The 22,952-nt window shown below is 37.0% G+C and overlaps 2 protein-coding genes across 2 annotated transcripts in view; one reads left to right on the top strand and one right to left on the bottom strand.

Annotated features, from left to right (window-relative positions):
• LOC124164383 (exosome component 10) overlaps positions 1–20,649 on the bottom strand; it is a 29,485-nt gene extending 8,836 nt beyond the window's left edge. Inside the window, exons 1-13 of the mRNA XM_046541698.1 lie at positions 20,495–20,649; positions 20,291–20,424; positions 20,089–20,200; positions 19,896–20,009; positions 19,491–19,690; positions 18,720–18,906; positions 16,582–16,725; positions 12,894–13,084; positions 10,811–10,967; positions 9,586–9,734; positions 9,125–9,287; positions 5,981–6,277; positions 1,455–1,640 (exon numbers count right to left, since the gene is read on the bottom strand). Of these exons, the coding sequence (XP_046397654.1) occupies positions 1,455–1,640; positions 5,981–6,277; positions 9,125–9,287; positions 9,586–9,734; positions 10,811–10,967; positions 12,894–13,084; positions 16,582–16,725; positions 18,720–18,906; positions 19,491–19,690; positions 19,896–20,009; positions 20,089–20,200; positions 20,291–20,424; positions 20,495–20,623 (2,163 nt within the window). The 5' untranslated portion in view covers positions 20,624–20,649. The remainder of the gene's footprint in view (positions 1–1,454; positions 1,641–5,980; positions 6,278–9,124; positions 9,288–9,585; positions 9,735–10,810; positions 10,968–12,893; positions 13,085–16,581; positions 16,726–18,719; positions 18,907–19,490; positions 19,691–19,895; positions 20,010–20,088; positions 20,201–20,290; positions 20,425–20,494) is intronic.
• Positions 20,650–20,737: 88 nt separating this feature from the next.
• Positions 20,738–22,952, top strand: LOC124164386 (transmembrane protein 98-like). The gene is made up of 3 exons (XM_046541705.1): positions 20,738–21,112; positions 21,251–21,536; positions 21,956–22,952. Exons 1-3 carry the CDS (start codon positions 20,967–20,969, stop codon positions 22,265–22,267), a joined length of 744 nt encoding a protein of 247 aa, XP_046397661.1. The 5' UTR covers positions 20,738–20,966; the 3' UTR covers positions 22,268–22,952.

Here is a 22,952-nt window from a genome sequence, read left to right as displayed (position 1 = left end):
AACTTCAAGAATTTCATATCTGCAAGAATGAAGTCTTTAAATGAAATAGATATAATTTCATGAAGGAAAAACTGCAATTTTTTTTCTACGAAAACCATAATTTTTCCCAAATTTAGTCTCAATGATACAAAATAGATATTCAGCCTTTTAGAAAAATGAGTTCAGAGTGCATTAACAAAATTGAAAATGTCGCAAGAACAAACATTCACTCAACGCATCAGTTCAGACTATTAAATAGGTATACCAGTGCCTAGTATATACATCATCGGGGCATTTAAAACCTATGACCAATGTGAAGAACTGATTCATGGGCCACTTAAATTCAGGCTAAGAGAGATGGGTAGGACCAAAGACGTTTTCTGCATAACAGCCGCATAACATACAGAAACAATAAACATTCACCAATGGAAGCATTTGAGGCATTAAATATCCACGATAGTTTTATAAGTAATTGATTGAATTTTCAGCAAAAAATACCAAAACAATAGAATCATCACGTAAATGCACTAAGTAAATCGAAAAGTGGCTTTGTCGGTAGTGCATTGTGATAATGATTGAAAAAGCTATGCTTTGCATTATTTTCATTCAGAACGCTGCATGTAAATTGAATGGCTAGTTTGTTATTAAGACAAGGAAATTAATTGTTGCAATAAACATTGCCTTGTGTCTGGATTTATGCTCAAGTTTATCGGATAGAAATGTCTCCGTTGCCCCACCAATACTGTTCCTACATAAGTGATGACAATAGGTTTATTGGCTATTATTTTCTCCACCTCCATTAAAGCGACAATTCATTATAGCGAGTGTTTATTTGCGCACCGTGGAGTCTCTTCTTATCGAGGTTGCACTGTAGCTAGTTTGTAATTAAGGTAAAGAAATTTAGTGATGAAAAAAAACATCGCATTCCGATTGGATTTATGCTTAAGCTTATCGGATATGTCTGTCACCACACCAATCCTGTACCTATATAAGTGTTGACAATAGATTTATTGGCTGTAATTTGCTCCACCTCTAGTTAAGCAACAATTCGCTATAGCGAGTGTTTATTTGAGCAGGTCTTGTTTTATCGATGTTGCACTCTACATTCATTAAAAAGCTCTTCTAGTTCAAATTTATAAAAAAAGAAGAGAAAAAACTAAAACCTGTAAGATTTTGCAATATTTAATAATGATATGAGCACATAATAGGATGTTAGTCACAAAAAATGCTGCATGCTAAAAATTTGGACAAAAACTTTACCACTAAAATAATATCCATACATAAAAATCAGAGCAACACAGGGAGGTTAGTATAGCATTTCGCAACACATCTCTAACTCGTGGTAATTTTAAATTATTCAAATATGTTGAGTACAATAGTGAAGAAAATTAATGCACATGCAGGGATAGGATGAGTGAGTAAGATAAAATAAATCAGGCATTTTACATTCTTTTATATCAAGCATGATTCCCTACCCTGTTTATCCTTTCCTCATCTGTTATCTCCCTCTCGGGATCAGCTTCCTTTTCAGGCTCCTTTGATGAATGTTCAGCAGATTCTAAAAATTCCATGTAAGGCTTCACCATTTTGTAGCGTTGATAGGGACTGGTAAATTGCAAATTCTTAAGTTTTTTTATAACAGCAGCCTTAGAATCTTCTTCCTGATGAGAGAATTTTTTTTGAGATTATGGAAAAGCAAAATATTAAGAGATTGCATGAAATATATATTTCAGGGGCTTAGTATTTTTCATTTCTAATTTGTGGCTTACTTGACGATACTTAACAATGTTCCACTTCACAATCAGTTTTAATCACTTTAAAACAATTTCAACCCTAGTCAAGTATTTTTTATTTGTAAAACCTTCACAAATTTAGCACTGTGCAACTCAATCCTCAAGTTTAAACTGAAGGCACAAAGTTTAATTAAAGCTGACTTTCATAGCTGACTGAAGGCAGCTGTAAACAATTTTTTGATCAGCTGCACAGAGGAAGCTTGCTTTAACACATGTTCAAAATGCCTGTAAAATTGCTTCTTGGGCACTCAGAATACCAAAATATCAAGGATGAAACCCTTAATTTCCCATATTCATCCAGAATTATAATTTTCCTTTCCAACCTGTGTTATTTTCCACAAGTAGAATATCTGATTTTACAATAAAATTTAATATCTATTAATAATTTTCCAAATGACATCCGAAAAGAAACAATTTATGCTCGTTTCCAATGCCACAGGCTGAGTGATGCACAAAGAGCGGTGAAGGCATCATGGATCTGGGATTAGCTAAGATACATCAAATAGATATGTGGTGGTAGAAATTGCATTTCAGACACCAAATCAAACATTAGCATCACATATTGTTACCTTAAATGCAGTCGTAGAATGCTCTGGTTCAATGAGCATTCAGTGCAATACAAAATGCTTCGAAACCAAAAACATGTCCCTTTGCAATACTCTTCATATTTTTCCCAATTGGGTGGTTTCTTATTATTTTTTTATAGCCTAAATCAAAAGATCATTACTCCTGGAGTAAAAATTTCACGCTCTTAGATTTTAAATGATGATATCTATTTTTTGTGATTAAATGAAAAGTGAAAATTTTCAAGCGCGCAAAAACGCGATGGCTAAGTATGAATGGTGAGAAAAGCCAGTGTGACATATTTCTGGTTCCCGCTGCCGCTGTATGAGATGACCTTGGGGCGAGGCTTTGAGCACTGCTACAATGCAACTGCTAGCAGTTAGCAGAGTAACCAGCTATGTAGCAGGTACCGCTTGCCTTAAATAAGGATAATTATTATCCTATCAAACGAAGGAAACTTTCCGACCATAGGCAATTTAGTAGGTGATTATTTAGAGATGTTTCCCTGAGCTCTGTGCCTCATTCATGCATTGGTAATCTCAGACGATGTAAAACTCCTATCTACTCGTATAGAATCTAGGTCCCTGTGACGTCACGTGGAGTGGAATCGCATGGGTGCCAATCTGGTATTTTTCAAATGAGGCTAAAATTGACCATTAATATTTTTCTAAACCAGGATTTCTTAAATCAAATAATTTGTTTAACTATGATTGGTCGCTAAGAAGAGGATTTCTACTATCAGCACAGTAATTCTGCTTTTACAAATTTTTACATTTGATTACTTGGCGGTGCTGAGTCCTCGCTCGCTAACCTAGGGTTATTTTACCATCTTGGTAATAATTGTAATTTTCCTACATGGCAATAGCTGATGTTGCCTTGATCGAACTACATTCCTATGCATAAATGAAACATCGAAATATACATCGCCGGATAGCATGCAGCAACAGGTAACATTGCTCTTGCTTTCCATAAATCAAAAGTCAATACATGGGCACCGATCTAACTACAACAATGCATTTTCAACTTCCTTGCCTGACATGGGAAAAGATGGAGTGGGTTTCACTATAATGTAAGTTCCCGCACTTAAGAGGAAACCTACTGTAATATTATAGAAACGAAGCCAGCCAAAGAAGATGGGGGGGAACTAACTCCCTCTCTCGTTGTCATCTTTCTCCCATTCCCCTCCCATTGATAGCTGGGCATAACAAAAGAAGGATGTAAAATGGGAGTGCGCAGAGTGTACTCAAGGCCGTAAATCACAAAAATGCTTGGACATAACTGGCTTTAGGTGTAGTAGATCTGACACACATTTTGTATTTTTAGTTTAATAAACAAATAATGCAAATCATAATAGTTAATGCTTGCTAAGTGGTGCATCGCCCTCGAGAAATATCTGTTGTAAAACCAAGCGTACACAGTGGAAGGAACTGTTTGACCTTGCTAAATCCGATTTATTTTACATGTAAAACATAGGCCATTTGGCAGTACAAAGACTATTACTACTAGGTCAATCCATTTTATTTTCTTCATTCTTTAGTAGCACCACATTTTAAATGATTCCACACTCTACAATGAATTTATTACATACTACATTACAAACCCAACATAAATAACTCAGCTAATTGTACAATGATAGCTAAATAATATTATTCCGCATGAATTTCACACATGACCATTGTCGACTTTATAAGTTGTTTACTGGTGCAGATCTACAAATATGCTCATTATAGAGAGGTAAAAAAATAATTAACAAGGGGGAAAGCTTTAAAGAAAATTTGTCACCCAAGAAGTCAGTACAGTGTGTCCTCGTTTAACGTCGTCCCGTTTAACGTTGTTTCACGATAACGTTGTCCAAAAATTGAAACCCTTGATCATTTAACGTCGTTATTGCTTCGCGATAACGTTGTTCAAATTATGCGCGGCGAAAATAAAATGAATGGCGAATAGGACGCAAGCGCATCTGATGTATAGTAAATATTACTATATTAATGCGATTGGTAATTTTCGCTCCACAGAAAAGGTTGGCGTGGGTAGCGTATGTTAAATATGCGTCTGAGCGAATAATTATCGCCTCATTTACCCATTATCCGTTTATTTTTCTGATGCCAACCGAAAAAAATGTCCACGAAGAAGAGTGGCTATCCTGGCGGTTCTTCAGACGTGAAGAAAAAACGGCGATATTAGAACAAAAACTTGGTATTATTAAAAGAATTGAAGAAGGTGCAACTGCTGGAGAGATCGGTCGAGTTTTAGGTTTGCAGGTCGAGTTTTTACAATTAAAATTTCTTCTGTTACTGAAAATATCGATGTTTCGCCATTAAAATACTTTCTTTTTAGTTTTTATATTTCATTTAATAATGCCTTCTTCCCAACCTTTTCGTTATGAAAATTCGTTTCGTTTCGAATGAATCGTTATCATGCTGAAGTGAATAATCGGTAATGAATGTTTATCGCGATTTCCGCCGGGTTAAAGAATTCGTATCATCACGAAAATTGACTCGCCCTTCATCGTGCTTCCGAGTGTCAGATTCAGATTTTTTTCGTTTTGGCCTGATTCAGGTGTCTCCCGATTGGTCACAAAGTCTGCTTAAAGTTACGGCTCCGATAATTTGCCTCCTTGGATTCTCGCCCGGGAAATTCTGGATTCTTCACGAAGAAATGGATTGTTAGGAACATGGCTAGGAACCAATTTAAATTTTTTACATTGTTTCTTATGGGAAACACTGCATCGTTTAACGTTGTTTCGCTTAACGTCGACTTTTTCAGGAACGAATCAACAACGTTAAACGAGGACTCACTGTATAACAAACCATCAAAGTCCAGGTGTACTGGTTATTAAAACGAAGGTGTCTTCCAAAAATCCTTAGCCTCGGTCTAGGGACAGTAGTTTTAACAATTTAAAATATTTCTTTTCCTTTTTAATTGATATTTGCCTTGATTTTTAGAATATAGGTTGATATCTATTTATTTAATTATTCAATTCTTTAGCCAATATTTTGCAAATTTAAATTTTCAAAAGGGCTTGAGAATCTTTGTAAACTAATAAAGAACCAAAACAGTTCCTCTCTTCCAGCTTAAACCTCTGACCAATCACTTCCAAGCAAATGATGAAGATATTCCCAGTAAATTGAATGTAAAATTGTTTTTCAGCCTTCATATCAGGTGATACAATGTAATAGCACCAACATTTTAGAAAAAGACTCGTTTTTCCGTTTCAGGACTAGTTCTACTTGACCTGCCAGGATGCACACTTCTGACATGACAGAGACCGGTAAAACATCACCTGACAGTGAAAAATGAGCTGTTTTGCAAAACAAATTTTTTGATGCCTTTATCATGCCTTTTATGCCATCATCCAGGACAAAGCTCGAGAATTTTTTTTTCAGACCTCAATGATTAAGACTTTCCAGTTGGAGTATAACCTTTTCAGCTGTGTATAGTTAAAAGATTCTTAAACCCTGATGATACAAAAATAATATCTGCTAAACATACACGAAAGAATTGGTTAATAAAAAAGAATAATGTCAACCTACATTCAATAAATTCCAGACAATTTACAGTATAAATGACAACTGAAAATTAACAATACAATGATCAGCAATGGTGAATTCACTACAAAACAAGAATGAGCCATTTTGACTTACCTCCATGAAAGCTTCATAACCAAAGAGTTCAACTTCGGCACCATTCTTTAGAGCAATGGCTGGTGATTCTTTAGTCTGTTCAAATGAGGGTAATCCTTTGAGGAGGCATGAGTTGGATTCTGTTTTGGATTGCGGGGATGATTTGGAATCCCCCAGCAAGGTGGAGAGGTCATCTCGATAGTCATGAGAGTGAGAGAGGTCATGGGGACACAAGAGAGGAGACGTCAAAGGATCCAAGCCTCCACTCCTGGTGGCTGCGGACGCACGAGCCAATTCCACTTCCTCCTGACTCACCACCTGTAGCACACGTTCGATCAATCGGTATTAATGCAAAAATGAAATACTCATAATATTTTAAGTGTCCCTGGAACTAACATAAAGAAAGATAAAAGACACATCAAGAATTAAAAATTAGAATTACAAGTGTTAATTGTTCGTCAATAGAATGGAAAATAAAAATAAAAAAGGACTATCACATTAGGTATCAAAATCTCCCTCTCGATTTGCTTAAGTAATAATTAGTGACTTTTTTCTCTGGTGTCATCCCATTCAAATTCATGCATGCCCCACAGAAAAAAGTGGGGTCACTACCTGGGATATTTCTCAAAAAATATATACAGTGGAACTAGGTTAGTACGTCCCTCCTTAGTACGGCGATTTCTAAACAAGTTCCACTGTATATACTGTAGACCTATTAGAATGATTTAAAAATTGACCACTTTAAATTTTCAAAATATGTGGGGAATGATGATACCTTTTGCAGGAAATAAAATATTATCAAATACATATTTAAGTTTTGACAGCATTTGATTTCACTGATGACTCGCATTCTTTGAGGATGATATTAGGGGATATCCTACCCAATCTTCATACATTGCTTTCTAATTTTCATGTTATTGATTTATTTTACCAGTTGCTGTTCAGTTTTCCATTCTTCTGCATCTTTCACAAATATTGGTTATAATAGACCGCAAATGATAATAGATTGAGCTTTTGCTGGGAATCTAATGCTTTTAATCAACATTGGTTATGAAACTAATATTACTACATAATACAATTACCGGGAAAACTGCTACTTAACAATTTTTTCTAACTTAACATTCCAAACCGAGAGATTGTGACCGCTAAGAACAATCAAACTTTGTAGTACCTGCAATTTTAATCAAAGACATGTCTTGTGATATGCTCACTATTTCGCTGAGATTACAATTTTACAACTACAAATATTATAGATGGTCTGGTTATATTTAGAATATCTCATAAATTATATTCAAGTGTCAATCGACATTAATCTTTTCAAGAATTCTATTTTGAGCATCATTCATTTACTCCTCAAACAAACCAGAACAAAAACATTTTAGGCTGTGCTGCGGAGCTTCAAGCCTATTTTTGCTCTACTTAAATGCATATTGCCATGGCTAGTATGAAAAACAAAAATTAGGATTAATTTAATCACTTATGAATACTAGCCAACCCAATCTTGGATAAAGGTTATTAGTCGCCTACCACAACCTTAGAATAAGGATAGAAGTAGAGGGCGGGTAGCTAGCACTCTCTTTGGTAAACATGTGCGCCCATCTGTTGATGGAGGCTTCTGCGGAGTGGTGCAGTAGGGGCAGCTTGGCTTCCGGGATTGTGCTCTGCATCGATTAATGTTCCTGTGAGTTTTGCCAGCATTCCAGCAGGCATCTGCAGGTTTGAAGTGTCATATGCAAGATTTTTCTCGTTTTAAACAGGCCTTGATTTTTGCCAGGACAGCTGTAGTTCAGTTTGTGGATGAGGTCAAGGACTGCATGCCCATGGAGAACCAAAGCGGAATATACAAAGTCTGGTGCTCTTGAGGAGACTCATACATTGACCAAACATCACTAGCCTTGAAATGCAGATTGAAGGTGCACCTAAGGGCCACCAAGAATAGACAATTTACCTTTTCCACCATCACCGAGCACACGTGGACTTCGAAAATGCTTAACTCATAACAAGAGAGAAGCATTATCCCCGTCTCATACGAGAGGCTATTGAAACAGCCGTAGCAACTAGTTTCAACAGGGAGGGCAGCTCTTTGCTCTCCAAAGCCTAGAGGAAACTCTTCCACGAACTGACCAATCAGGACGCACCTGGCCAAAACCAAGGCCTACGTAGGACAGAGAAAAACTTGCATCCCACATTTCAAACCTGAAGATGCCTGCTGCAATGCCGGCAAAACTATTATAAGAAGATGAATCGATGCGGAGGGCAATCCAGAAGCCAAGCTGCTCCTAATGTGTACCCATCATATGTATCATGTGGCGTGGGAAATTAACACACCAACGAGCCCGAGAGGAATAATTAGGCACATATCAACATGAAATAACAATATGTTAAAATATTTTTAACATTACTCACCAATGATAGGTCAATGAGCTCCCCTTGAATGATTTTTATTGGCACCCAAATGTACACCAATAGCTAACCATTCGCTAATCGTATGCAAGTCACTTGACTCCATAACATGTCACCATTGAGACGCAAGGTATGTTGGGTCCAAAGTAGTGACGTCACCTGCCCTCTACCAATCTTTAACTTAAAGCCTCAACCAAAGACCCTGTGCAACCCAGAATCCAATTGGCTGTAGGTTTTAATACCTAAGTATGAACTTATGACGGTCACTAGTCATGACTATGGCTAGCCACATGATTTCTAAAGTTTCCTCAAATTGTTGTAAGAACTTTATATTACCTCCCTATGAGAGCAAAAATAGGTATTTGCCTAACCTCCCCTTCCCTTGCTTACATAGGATTCTTCCAAGTTTTATATTATCTCAATATAAAGGAAACTGAACATTGTGTAATATTTTTGAAGAGATACTATAGCAATTTCATAATAGAATTATATACGTATAATATTCAAGAATTTTATTAATACTTATTCAAACTATTAGTACACTTGACGCTATATATTATCTGACCATTCTACATTCTACTGTGTAATACACTCCACGCGACCACTCCTCAGTCTTCGATTAAGAGCTAGGATATTCCTGTCTCACGTAAGCAATGCTATGAACCCTCCTTCCAACTTGTCGGAAAAACTTAAGGAACTCGTAATTCTCCCCTAAGGAGTGTCTACGTAATAATTGAACATCCCCAATGGAATGGAACTTACCTTGACAAGAGGCTGATCCCTGGCTCTCAAAACAATTTGATGGATAGAAACTAAATTCTGCCTTACTAGAGGTGGTATAGGATTGCAACATGCCAGAATGCCCTGAATTTCTCGAGGAAGGATTTCAGATATCTGAAGGAGCATGTGATTCGGCAATACATACCTAGAAATAATAATAAAAGAAAAACCCTCCATTAGACCACTATGAAACAGCAATTGCAATAAAACCTGCAAGTAATGAAATAATCAAGATGCTAGAGTTGATAAATCAGCCAATGATATGTTTTAAGAAAAGTAGATGATGAACAGCTTGCTCCTCTTCTCCGGACACTCACAGAGTTTTACGGTTCAGATTTCGTAGCCAATATTTTATAAATACAACAAAATTATTAGAAAGACAATCTGACCAAAACGGCAAAGTTTTTAACAGATCGAAAATGAAGTATGCATCTGGACCTTACCCATAACTTTCGTCTTCTTCACGTGCCACTTTATTCCTCCATGCTGCAATTTCTTTCAATGCATACATCTGTCGATTGTTAAGTAATTTCTTTGTTTTCTGCACAATGTTCAAGTGTGCATCATCAGTAAATATTGGTTTTTCATATTTCTGCAACAAGAAGAGAAATATCTTAAAATAAAAGAATAATCGCAACTTACCATTAAGAGGAACGACCCAAAAATATTTAGATCAGCAAAACGAGTCATTCAAACCTGAGATCACGGTCACACAGGATCTCAATTACATTAGATAATAACTGATGTTTACCAGGCTAGCAATTCCTCATAGTATGAATCTAAACGAAATAGATGTATTTCAGCTCAAAGAAAGGGCGACCAGGAGAGAATGAAAAGAAGTAGACAAAACTTGATTCATTATGTGTCAATCAATGTTCAGTGGTTGCATATTTTTCTTTGACAGTTTGATCACTGACTGATGAAGATTTTGCAGAAAAATGTTTTCTAATAGTTTCATTTTTAGTCATTTGATGGAGCTTATTGATTGATGGAGAAGTAACTTAGTCACTTTTTTAAAACAAAATTGATAAAATCAAATACACAGCACCTCTCACCAACAACAGCCATATTAACTTTGTGGATTGATTTTTTGTGATTATTTAACGGCCTTCAGTAAAACAACAATTCACAATAGCATTAGTGATTTCTCAGTCCCTAAAAGCTGTTGCTAGAACGGGCTTCCAATGTAATGGACATCATAAAAAACTGAATGAAACTCTACCAAGAAAATACCCCACCATCATTCACCTTAATCAAAATCTCTAGAGATTGGGCTTGAGAAGATTTTCAACAAATGTAAATTTCAACTTACAGAATCTGTTAGAGCAGATATCGTACATTAACCAGGGAATGCCAGGACAACCAAAAATCTACATGAGATAAAATTGTTGCGGTCTTCGCGGATGTGTACGTGGAGGATTCAAGACATGCATACATTCAGAAAATATAAAAAACAGAACTAACCACACCAATATAAAGATTAAATGTAAAAAACTAGCAAAGCTAAAATTATTCAATAAATATTTTTGCCAAGGAGACAACAATCATACTACAAGGAGGAAAATATTATGTAAATATTTTGGAAACTGATATGGAATACTTTTAAACAATATATAAACAAAAAACTATGAATAAAATGCATTAAAATTATTTTTCGTGGATATATACCTTAAGACAAAGTTCTGTGCTCCTTTGTATTACAGACTTTAGCAAATTGTTTTGTCCATTTGCAGCAGCTATCAAATCAGACCGCATTTTGTCATACACATACAATAAGTAGTGCGTGTCTTCTCTAGCATAATTAATCATTTCTTCGGGCAGAGGCCTGTAATTGAAAAGGAAAAAATGAACAAGCACTGCATAAAAAATCAAGATTAAATTAAATAGATAAGAATCATAATGTCTGTAGCATAAAATACCTCAATTTTTGAGACAAACATAAATCACTAGCCACTTTATGGAGGACCTTAATATTAGTAGTTGAGTTGTTTCCATGAAATAGAAGACCTTAACACACATTGGGATAGTATGATACACAGATTACTATACAATATATGCAAACTAGAACACAAATAGAATGAAGATAATTTCATCAATACTGGGTGGATATAACAACTTCTATGACTGAAAATCCCAATTGGCATGGTGCATATATTTGGTGCAATTTACAATTGAAAGGATCTTAAAGATAGCTCTATCTTACATTTTCACTCCAATATTTGACAGTTACCAGGTGGTCTCTATAGTGAACAATCTTACAAGAAGTACTGTATAAGCACGTGTAAGAGATGTACCCCTATTTTGAGCATTGGAGATATGGAAAAAAATTTGTGACATATTTTAAAATCCTATCATGTAGTGTTGCAGACGGACTTCCGACAGTAATCCAAATTTTCACTTGCAACCCCACGTGACATTTTTCAGCTAAATTTACACTATATGTAAGGTGCTTGGAGATAAGTATGTATTCACTGGTAGTCTTAACCTTATGATGCCTGCTAGGGATGGTCGTATCGGATGCCTTGGATTCAACTATCCGCGGATAATTGCCCTTCACCAGATACTTCAGATCCAAATTCGCTGAAGACATCGGATCTGGATTTTCAACTGTTCGCAACTCTGAAAGTTCATAAATACAATGTGCATAGGAAGAGGACTAACTGTACGTCCATTTTATGAGCATTAATGAGTGGGTCACCATAATTCCACAGGAATGAAGCTAATTACATGATGTTACTTGCATATTGAAGTATCTCCTACCGAAGAAAGAACCAAAAATGATGCTCTTGGACACAGTACAAGAATAGAACTTCAACGTACATCAATGATGATAACGTAGTGTAGTGTATATCCACCTAAATGCCATTGCTTATTTTTGAAACTTCATTTTGTAACTGCCAGGACCGCAATAACAAAAATTTCGTAATAGCATTTCTTTTACTATAGATTGAATAAGCCTTTTCGCCGGGACCAATGAATTGCTTTGTAATAATGAGAACTTTGTAATAACATTGTTTGCATTAATGAGAGTCTACTGTAGTTGCTTGGGAAGAGTACACTCTGTGCCTGTCGTATTTTGCCTTAAAATTTTCCACAGCTGAAATTCTGTAGCAAAACCACTTACAAGAGCTTTCAAACAAAATGGTTCATGAGTAGGACAAGCATTGCAGTGCAAAGGCGCACGCAAATAGAGGATCGCAAACTCTTTCCATTCCTTTTGAGGATTGTACATCCATTGAAGCATTAATTTAAAATTTTGAATCCAGATCCGATGTCTTCAGCGAATTTGGATCTGAAGTATCCGGTGAAGGGCAATTATCCATGGATATTTGGATACAAGGCATCCAATCTGATCATCCCCAATTACACTGCATAAGATGTTCAGAGGGAAAACAAAACGATGAAAGAAAATGATTATACAAGGATAATCTCTCTTTTGAAGTTGTCATATACCAGTAAGATAGCAAATGATCTCTGCAATGAACAATCAGTTTCATTAATAAACAAAAAGTCGTGTGGCTAGAATTTAATTTAGCAGTATACTAAGTCACCATATGGTGTCTCACTAAAGAGCATTAATAGCATTTGAAATATTGTGTACCACCATTAAGTGGCGTGTGGCAGAGAATATGCTTCAACAACAGTTTCCACTCCCAAATGACACCAATAATACAAGCTAGCACTTTACATGCAAAAAAAGAACGTAGTTATAGGAATAAAGATGCAAAGACTAATTGAAAATCAGACAAACCTCATTCTCCAGTCAGCAAGCTGAAACCTTTTGTCCACGCTAATATCGCAGTAATGCTTTAGAAGGAACGCTAGCGATAAATGGGCAAAGTGTAAGACACGAGCTGCTTGATGTGTGTCAAACATGTTCACCAGATACACACTGAAGTCTCTCTGAAGCCATATCACATCACTGTCAGCACCATGGAACACCTAACATGCCACAAAGAATAAATTTTCATTGCATTAAATAATAATTACACACAGCCAACGACAGTTAATAGAAATAATAACAATTCAATGAAGCACTTCAACTATAATTAATGGCTCTGGGCTATTTACATAAAAAATTAATGCATACTCTACTCCCCGGCCCGCTCCCTTACAATCTGTGGCCCGCGACACCATGACTTCTACAATCGCAATCGACACTTCCTCTGCTCCTTTAAGATTTACAGCTCTTACAGTTGGAAGATCAAAACTTACTGCCACTTCATCCACATTACCCACATGCATTTCTTCTACTCCAAAAATGCTCTATTTCAAAAATTGTCTACATTTTATCATCTTAGCCTCCTAATCTATATTATTCTCCTGTTATAGGTCCTGAAATACATATACGGCCCTCAAGCTGTATGAGTTGGCTAATGTGGCCCGCCAAGGTGAATGAGTTTGACACCCCCGCTCTACACCATCTACCCTTTTTCAACAGAACAAACATCAAATTTCTGCAAACATTGTATCAAATTAAGTAGTTCCATCATTGCCCCAATGTCTTTCCTGGAGTTAACTATTCCATCCCATAACATATTCAAGTCACTTTTCATACCAAGATGTCTTCTTCTATCATTCACTGCTTGACTTTTAACGACTGATTTTCAAAGCTTTTTTATAACATCTTTGGCCGTTTTCCAACTTGCAACTATTCACCCTTCGTGCACTTTTCAACCGTCAACTTACGGATGTGACAACAGCAATGGTGGATCCAATCAGCGAGGGCGCAAGGGAATGAAAGGTAAGTGAACAAGGGAATGCGGATGCTCCCTCATAGGAAGTGGACGTGAAAATGGCAGCAATGGAAAACTCAGAAATCTTGAACTGGAGTTGTAAGTATTTTTGTGTTTATTATGCGAGCTCTTTTACGTAATATTATATCGGCATTGTAAATTCTTGCTCTTCACCTGCAAAAATATAAGTACAGTAGAATCCTGATTTAAGGTTTTTCAGGGGGGACAAAATTTAAAACACTAAATGCGGAAAAACACTAAATGAGGACCTGCCATTTTTTTTTTTCAGGTTTTAGGGTCTGTAATGATTGGAATGGCTTTTCATGAATAAAAAATATTATTTGAAGTAACTAAAAGGTGCTGAATACAGCAAAAAATTCTTTAATGAAATGTTCTCTGCCCTATGAAGGTTGGATAATACTTTTCAGGAATCAGCAAAAAAAAATGGGTAGTAAAAATGAGTAATGAGAGGATGACAATTGTTTCAATGAAATATTTTAAGAAAATTCTAATTATCATCAACTTAAAAGCATTCCCACACAGATTATTATTATGGACATTAGTGATTCCATTTTTATGCATATTTCAGTGGTCTCGATGAAATTTAGAATTTTTTCTGTAAAAGTGACATGTAGATGACTATAGCATTTCTAATATAATAAGAAAAGGTGTAAGTAGGAACTCGAAAAATCATGAGGAATGAGTGAAATAAAGGGACAGCAGAAGATCCCGAATTCTCAACTACCGAATATCTAGTAAAAGGGAGGTTTTCTGGAATTTTGCCAACTTAACGTTTTCTGTTGCCTCGGCGAAACAAGGGATTTATGAGCCTTTAAAAAGCCTCCTATGCGCACATTTTGGATTTCGAGGTCATCCAAAAAAGTAGAATCTTATTTTAGTATGCGCACAAGTCGATGGTGATTCAACTCGATGGGTGCTTTCCATTCATGCGACTCACGCGTCGACTCGCGGTAACTGTTTATAACTCTCCTATACCTGTGCGTTACCGTTTGTTGACTTGTGTCACAACAGTCGGCGACACACACCGAATGGAACGCGAAAACCGCGACGCAAGTCGACGTGTGTCAATGAATGGAAAGCACCCGATGATAACACCGGATTCGTTGTCATATATCCGCGGCCTTATGCAGGTCGAATGGAGCCGGGAGAAGTTGCTTACGCGGCGCACTGATCACCTTGACTCCGACTCGCCTTGTTTCTCGGAAGCTTTTAATAAAATTTGGTTGGACCTTGAATAACGATTAGCTAAACTCTTTTAAGTGAAAAGGCTTAATCTTCAACCGAACTGGATTTCATCCGAAAAATTGTCAGTGCCTCTGGAGTTTGGCAATTTCGTCAGGGTTATGATGTCGAAGTCAACCACCAAGAGATACCTGCCGGATTTTCGTATTTTTCCGCGCTCATCTATTCTACCGTGAGTATACGGTGATTTTTTTTCAGCATGAGCGATTTATTTAGAGTCATGGACCGTGATAGTTCGTCAAAACTCCGATTGTCATTCTCTTTTGACATTAATTAGCACGAGATAAATATTTTTGAATCGACAGCGATATCAACCAGCCGCATGTCGATAAATTGGCTCCGGGATATCTAAATTACGATGTAAAATAATGTTGTTCCGTAGGGAAAGAATGCTCTCACTCAAGGTCATGACAGGGGAAACACTTCCTCTGTTATTTCGCTGTTCCTCCGTGGAAACTGACCTTGGAATGGATTATAGAAAGAATCTTCTAGTGAACTGCGCAATTGATATTGCGCCTCCTCTTTTGAAAAGAGAAAGTAGCGACTGAAAAAATGTTGGGCTAATAATCGACTGCCCGTAGGGAGTAGAGTTGAAAGGGGCATAAGCCATCAATTGAAAACATAACGAGAAAACCATTATTGTAGCGGCCCTCGGAGGATAACTCGTGTCATCAGTCGTCACGTATCATCAAAGTCAAGTTCAAGAAGTGAAGGATAAGGTAGTTCGAGGTTATTAAGGGATGACTTTGCTCCATTAGATCGGATCTGATACAAAAAGTGTCTGGTGTTTGGATCAGAAGGGGAGCGAAACTTACGAGAAGACAAATCACCCAACTTGCGAGTTGAAGGTCGCAGCGCTGCGCTCGCGGAAGAAAGCAGTTGAAGAAGCGTTCTAGAAGAAGGTAGATTCTATCGACTTTTGGTAAACTTTCATGAGACTGTTCTTGTTGATGAGCATAAATTCGAAGATTTGGATGAACCGTCATGAAAAAACGTTAAATCGGACAAAAAAATCTTGAGCGGGACAAATTTTTACGACCATAAATGCGGAAACACTAAATACGGATAATTTTTACATTGTCCTAATAGGGAATGAATCCGGACCCAAAAAAATAAACGCTAAATGCAGAAAAACGTTAAATGTGAAGACGTTAAATCCGGATCCAACTGTATAAGGGTGAAATTGATTCTTAAATCAACCACCGGATGTCCTTACACCACCCTGCGATTCACATTACGTTACTGTCAATAGTTTGCATTATTTCCATTCACACTTGGTGGCGCCAGTAGAGCATTAGTAAGGGAGCAGGGTGCAAGGAAGAAAGAGAACGAGGGAATGAGTGCATACTTCGCGGATTGGAAAACAGTGTCTATGGCCATTTTTTTACTCACATTGGCATTCTTAATTTTTAAAAATAAGGAAAATAGCAGATACTTTACCTTTACAATCTTGGGGTTGGTGAAAACTTCATTTAAACAATGAAGACAATGACGCAAAGAAAGGGCATCAATGATATAATCCTTCTCACGAGTTGATATTTGGATCAAACACGTAAATCCTTGAAAACTTCTGTATGAATGGTGCTGAAAAAAAAGAAGAAAATTGTTTAGATAAAATAGACTACTGCATTTTTAATTCACCAACTTTGTAATTTCCAAAGTTTTTCAAAGTTGAAGAATGCACATTCACTGAGGACAGGTTATGCGGTACATGGTATGTGCCACCAAACCTCCTCCTCCTCAGGCGACTTGAGAAGAATAAAAAATCATTTCTCTCTACCTCTGCTGGCATGTAAACCTGAGTGTGTGTGTCACTCTGGCACGCTTTTACAGTTTTAGCTTAGTTGTGGCTAGTTTTATTAACAGAAAATTTCAGTAGCCTTAGTATGTATGTATCCTCTTCATTAATCCACAAATCAGAGGTGGTGCTTTCCTGGGCCAAGTTTCCAACTCTTTGCTCAATCCCCTTAATATGGTTCATACCTTCTGCTCAAAGGAATTTGTTTGGTGACATTAGCATTATATATTAGGTGCATTTGAAATAGGGAATAGACAGTCATTCATGCCAGGAATAATGGATAGGGAAATGAGGTTGAAGAAAACTAGCCTGCAATTAACAAAAAGCACCAAGGGGACTGAGGTTTAACGTCCCATCTAACAGATGTAGAGCTGTACTTTCAGTGCCTTCTACACACCCCTCAAGTAATATGGAGCCTCTGGAAATCTGTGCCTCCCAGGATTAGAACATGGACTGGCTTGGTGGGAAGTCAACACTCTAAGGCCTCGGGTACGATACGAGCGGTGGGCGGCAATCGGCGAGCGGCAACCTGAGCGGCTACAATACGAGCGGCAATTTTCTAACCGCTCAGGTTTCTCACCTTTTCTAACTTCAGTCTTCCTTTCTTTGGCCGTCTTCTCACTACTTTGATGTTTCTCTGCTTACATTTTCAACTACACTGAAGGATGAATCTACTGAGCGGCGAGCGGCAGTGGAAAAGAAATCGGTCTGGACTTGGAACCATGAGCGGCGCTCCTCACTGTCGCTCGCCGCTCAAACATATCGTACCCACCCTCAATGGATTAACACGCAACTAAATGAGGACTGATATCAGAGCGGCGCCGCTCATGCCGCTTGCCGCCCATATCGTACCCGGGGCCTAACCATCACACCAGCCTAAATTATTAAATTTCATCATGAAAACAAATTTCATGTTCCCCAATCATGAGAATAACATAGAGCAGCTATTTCTGCATATCAACCTATAAAGCATAAATCAGGCTCTCTTACCTTCCAACATTCCACTGGTTGGCTATAATAATCCAAATCTTATTTATGCATTGTAACGTGAAAACGTGAGCAGAAGAAATGATTTAAAAGATGGTATTACTTCCTATGAAAATAGTCTTATCGGATCTTATGATGATTGTACATTTTTGTAATTGGGTAATTTTCCCGTCAATAAACTATTATTATTATTATATTGGATTATGCAACCAAAAAATCATGTATTATCGGATCATAGAAAAATTGCAAATAAATTAAGAAGTGTTTCTATCAATTTTATTTTTCCTTTTGGGGTAAACTGTAGGACTAGATAGTGTTTAAACATTTTCGTTAATTTACAACAAAATATGCATTCTTAAAATATGCAAAAGCCATTTTATTAATTTACATTAATGTTTGCAACTTATTGTGGAAGATGAATGTTGTAGACGTAGAAGTTTTCCCAAGGTTGAGTTACAAAGTTTATGAAGTTGACAAAACAGCTAATCTTATGGTGTGCGGAGTCATTTACTGCACTTGCGTGTCTACATTTTTTAATTTTTCATGAAACCAAAAATAAATTAGAATTGAGAATTAAATTTCCTTTAAAGTGACATATTATTCATTATCATTCATGCATTTAAGTCCAGATATACATTTGCAAAGAACAGAGGCACATCATTTTGACACAGACAGTAAAGTTGTTTTTTCATTCTCTAGCCAAGCTTATAATTAAAATTTATACATATTTCTTATTCCCTATATTTTAAAAAGAATTGAGCAGAACTTAGGCTAAAGATTATAGAAAATATACCTCTAAATCTACGGCGATTTCTGGTTGCAACTGGATGTCTTTCACCATTTCTTCCAGTTGACCTTGCTCTTCGATGAAAACAAGGGGCGTCTCCGACACAGGACGATACATGACTGGCTCAGCACGGACCAACTGAGACTCTCTCGGAGTAAACAGCTCAAGCTCATACTGATAGGGGTGGTTGAAGCTGAAGAAATAAATGGATACGGAAAATAATGCACTAAACATTGAAATTTGCATTTTAAATGATTCTGTCACCACCTCTTTCAATTTTATGGACTTCAGTATGCTTATTAGCAGTGTGTGGTCTTCTGGCAGTCATTAGAGAGTACATGCAGCTCAGGACGACTATCATCTCGGATTGCAGGATATCTTATGACTGCATGCAAGATTAAAGTAATCAACACCTTCATGTCAATCACTCTATCTGCTTCAAGGATCCTGCAACCAAGGCTTCACTAATTCCATCAACGCTACGTTGGCTGGCATCAAACACCAGCACCCATCTCGATGGTGTCAAGGGAATTGCTCATTTGACACATACTTGTAAGTACATTTAAAGGGGGGATAAACAAAAGGAGGCAGCTATGTCTCCCTTCCTCCAATGTATTCCGCAAGTATGTAAGCTAATATATTCATAATCGTATTTTGTTTTCCGTAAAATTTTTATTTGTGTCATCTAGTGTAGGCGGGAAGTGAGAAACCTTTAATCACCACCCCGGACTGTACACTGAGATTATACCCTTTGTTACATTAAAAAAATTAACTTACCTCTCTTCACCTTCAGCATTGTACTCCAAAAAAATAGCCAAGGGCTTCAAAGAGTTGGGCTTGTCTTTTATTTTTGGCTCGAAAGGTAAACCCCTATTGTCAATTTTATCCTTAAATTTTATTTGAGGCCGCTGTACGTTCTTAGCTGTCAGTAGCCGCAGTGGTCGAGGTGATACAGCATTGTTTCTGCCAGCTGAGCCCTGATATAAAACATCCAATACATATATAAGTGGCTGAACGATCTACGGCTGTTGAACAGTTGAAAGAAATGAATTCCCCACGGCCGTACTCTTTGGATGGAAGACCAAAGAGTACGGCCTTAGGGAATTTAATTCTTTCAACCATCCAGTTATAATACGTGTTACTTCAACGATATCCACCAAATAAACAGCAAACAAAACTTACTGGTTGTAATTTATTCCATGAACCACTAACTGGCTTGGGGGCTGTTGGAGTAACTTCAATTAGCTGTGGCTGGGGGTTTCTTCTGATTCCAGAAAGCTCATCCAAAGTAGAATTCTAATATTAAAAAAATAAGAATAACTAACACTCAGCAACATTGACCATATATAATATCAATTATTATTATAGCACCCACCACTCGTTCCAATATCATATCATTTGCATCCAATAACAAATCGAATTTTTCTTCTAAGTCTCTCCTCAAAATATTTCCTTTCACGCCTTGGTGCTGGAAAACCATTGAAATCCTACAATAATATAAAGAGAGTTTACAGGAATATCAGTGGGCTTCCTTCCTCTTACTCCATTTCTTTACTTTTCCTTCGTTTACTACTTACAATTTTAACACTTTCTTCCCTTTTATATCAATGGCCTTTTGAAAGACTGGAAAGCTTGAGTAATAATCCCAATCGTTCCCACAAGGAAGACTGTTTGACGCTTTAATAGCACCCATTAGTGATGCGAACCCTTCCTGTAACCAATGCATAAAATGAGCACGCATCAAAAGACATTAAGCGGTGACCATGGAATGCGTTACTTACCTGAGTGAACTGCTCTAAAGATTTAATTCCAGGCAATAAAACATCTTCGTCGCCATTGGAATCATCACCTTCCCCATCTATTTCCACCTTTGCCTCCTTGTTTACACATGTTTCTTCGTCATTCGCCATTTTAAAATAAGCACAACGTGATGCGAAAATTTTCGAAGTCTTCTCAGTTCTCAACAGTTCCAAACCTGACCGCTAGCGCTACGAGCGGCCCGTATACTTCTGACCTCTTGCGGAGTAACGAATAACTGAATACCCAGCGAAATCAGCAAGTGGGCGTAAAACGGCGTCAAATTAGGATGTTTCGTATCGCTCGAACGTAATGGTACCCATTAATGACTTTAATTAGCACATTCTTTTGGCGGAAGTTTGATACATCATTTGTTTCCCAAGTGGTAATACACCTATCGAAGGATTCGGATATCCCCCTGAATATTTTGTGGAGGCATTTTACTCCATATTTATTATGGAGACAGTCGTAGCTTTTGCTATTGGTGTTCTGGCCACTGTCTTCGTTGGATCCTTGGCTATTCTTGTCGTCATTTGTCGACGTTACGGTTTCTGTCATGTATCATCCCATATTTTTGGAAAGCAGAGAGCCGAAGAATCAAGGTGAAGTGGCAATGGATATTGAATATATATTTCATTTGCATATTTTATTGCTGTTATTTGAAATCGCAGCAGACAATATTTACGCGCCGTGGCAAATATTTTTATGAAGAATACGAATTTGCAGTTTAATTTTTTTAGGCAAGATGCATTCCTCATTAAAAGTGAAAAAGATGGTCCTATGGCTCTGCCAAATGCTATTGATGCTAATCTGAATCAAGTGGAACTTGGAGAGGTCCGTTTGAATCCTGATTTGGAGCGAATGCTGTGGGAAGCCGAGGAAGAGGGAGGGCAGTGGATTGGAGATGCGTCTGGGTTGATTCCTCACTGCTTAGCCATCCTCAGAACTTGCCATTTATTCATTCATTGCCTTGCTCCTCTGGCGGCTAATTCGTCAGATAGGCAACTGACACAGCGAATCGAGGAGGTATGTGTTTTTCAAATAGTACAAAAATATTTTTCTAGATGTTGGATAAAATAAATGAATTACATGATTATTGAGATGGTATTTATGAGTAGAAAGTTTTGTAAAAAGAAGTTCAAGGTTGAATGCTAGCAGAAGGTTAAATAAACATTAATTAATTAACCTAATTAGGTGGTATTCAGATCAGTGAAGGAAAGCATTGAATGATGCATTGACTGGAATTTCATGAGTAGGGAAGTACATTGAGGGATGGGATTCAGAGGCCATTAGTTACATTATTGAGTTTCTAATTTTTTATAATTTAACTAGAACAACTACATCTAAAATTTATTCTATTTATTATTTCTAAAATCCCTTTATTTTTACCTGAATATGGTAAAAATAATATCTACAATTATGACACCTATTTTATTTTTTTGAAGGTGGCTCGCAACATATCTCCCCGTGTGGACGATGTTGTACGGAGTATGTATCCTCCTCTGGATCCAATTGTCCTGGAGGCAAGACTTTCAACCCTTGTCTACGCAGTTGCTCATTTGGCAGATCTGATTTTATGGCGCCAACCAAAGGCACATCACAGTAAAAGCTACAAATCAAACAAGAACAAACATGATCACAACCAGTATGCATGGGCAGAGAAAATTCTTGCTGGAGTCGACAGTCATTTACTTGCTCTTAGGGAGGCTTCATTGAATCATGAGACACAAAATCATATATTAGGCACACTATCTTGATTTTTGTATTGGCTTTCATGTATCCCCAAGGTGTTAATGGCAGAAGCGGAGTATTTACTCTTAGAACTATTGTTATGCATGTGAATGAGCATTCGTCTTTCACAGATACAATGAAGAATGGAGTCTTGAAGTTCCAAGGTCTCCATCTCCATAGTTCACTTACAAAATACAGAGAAATGAAAGCTTTACTACCTCCAAATTAATGGCTCAAACAAGTTAAGGAATCTAATGCTTACTCATCCGTTAAGCATTTGTTCCAGAGTTACAAATTATTTTGTATTGACTTAAACAGAGGAATATTTACACAATGGAAGTATCCTCTAACTTCTAAAGACCATCCTCAATATACTTTAATTGATAATTACTCAATTTTTTCTCATCTTACTATTCTACAATTACTGACATCAACTGGTATGCTGTAAGTTATTCAAATAAAAAGTCACCTATGTTAAAAAGAATGCTGAGATAAAAGTAAAAAGTTACACCATGTTAAACCCGACATCGATAAATTTCAGTCTTTGATGATCTGAATTTTCTAATACTTGTGTATTGACTTATGTCTTAACTTCGATATGTTCTGTATTTGATGAAAATCCCACAGCGTACATGTGGAATGTAAGTAGATGTATGAATTGATCCAAACTTATGACAAGACTTTCCAAATAAAAACTATGAGAAAAATTGA

Source organism: Ischnura elegans, chromosome 8, assembly GCF_921293095.1.
Source record: "Ischnura elegans chromosome 8, ioIscEleg1.1, whole genome shotgun sequence".
In the NCBI taxonomy this organism is placed as follows: Eukaryota; Metazoa; Arthropoda; class Insecta; order Odonata; family Coenagrionidae; genus Ischnura; species Ischnura elegans.
Note: the sequence above shows the minus strand (reverse complement) of the source record. Positions and strands in the feature narration are given on the sequence as shown.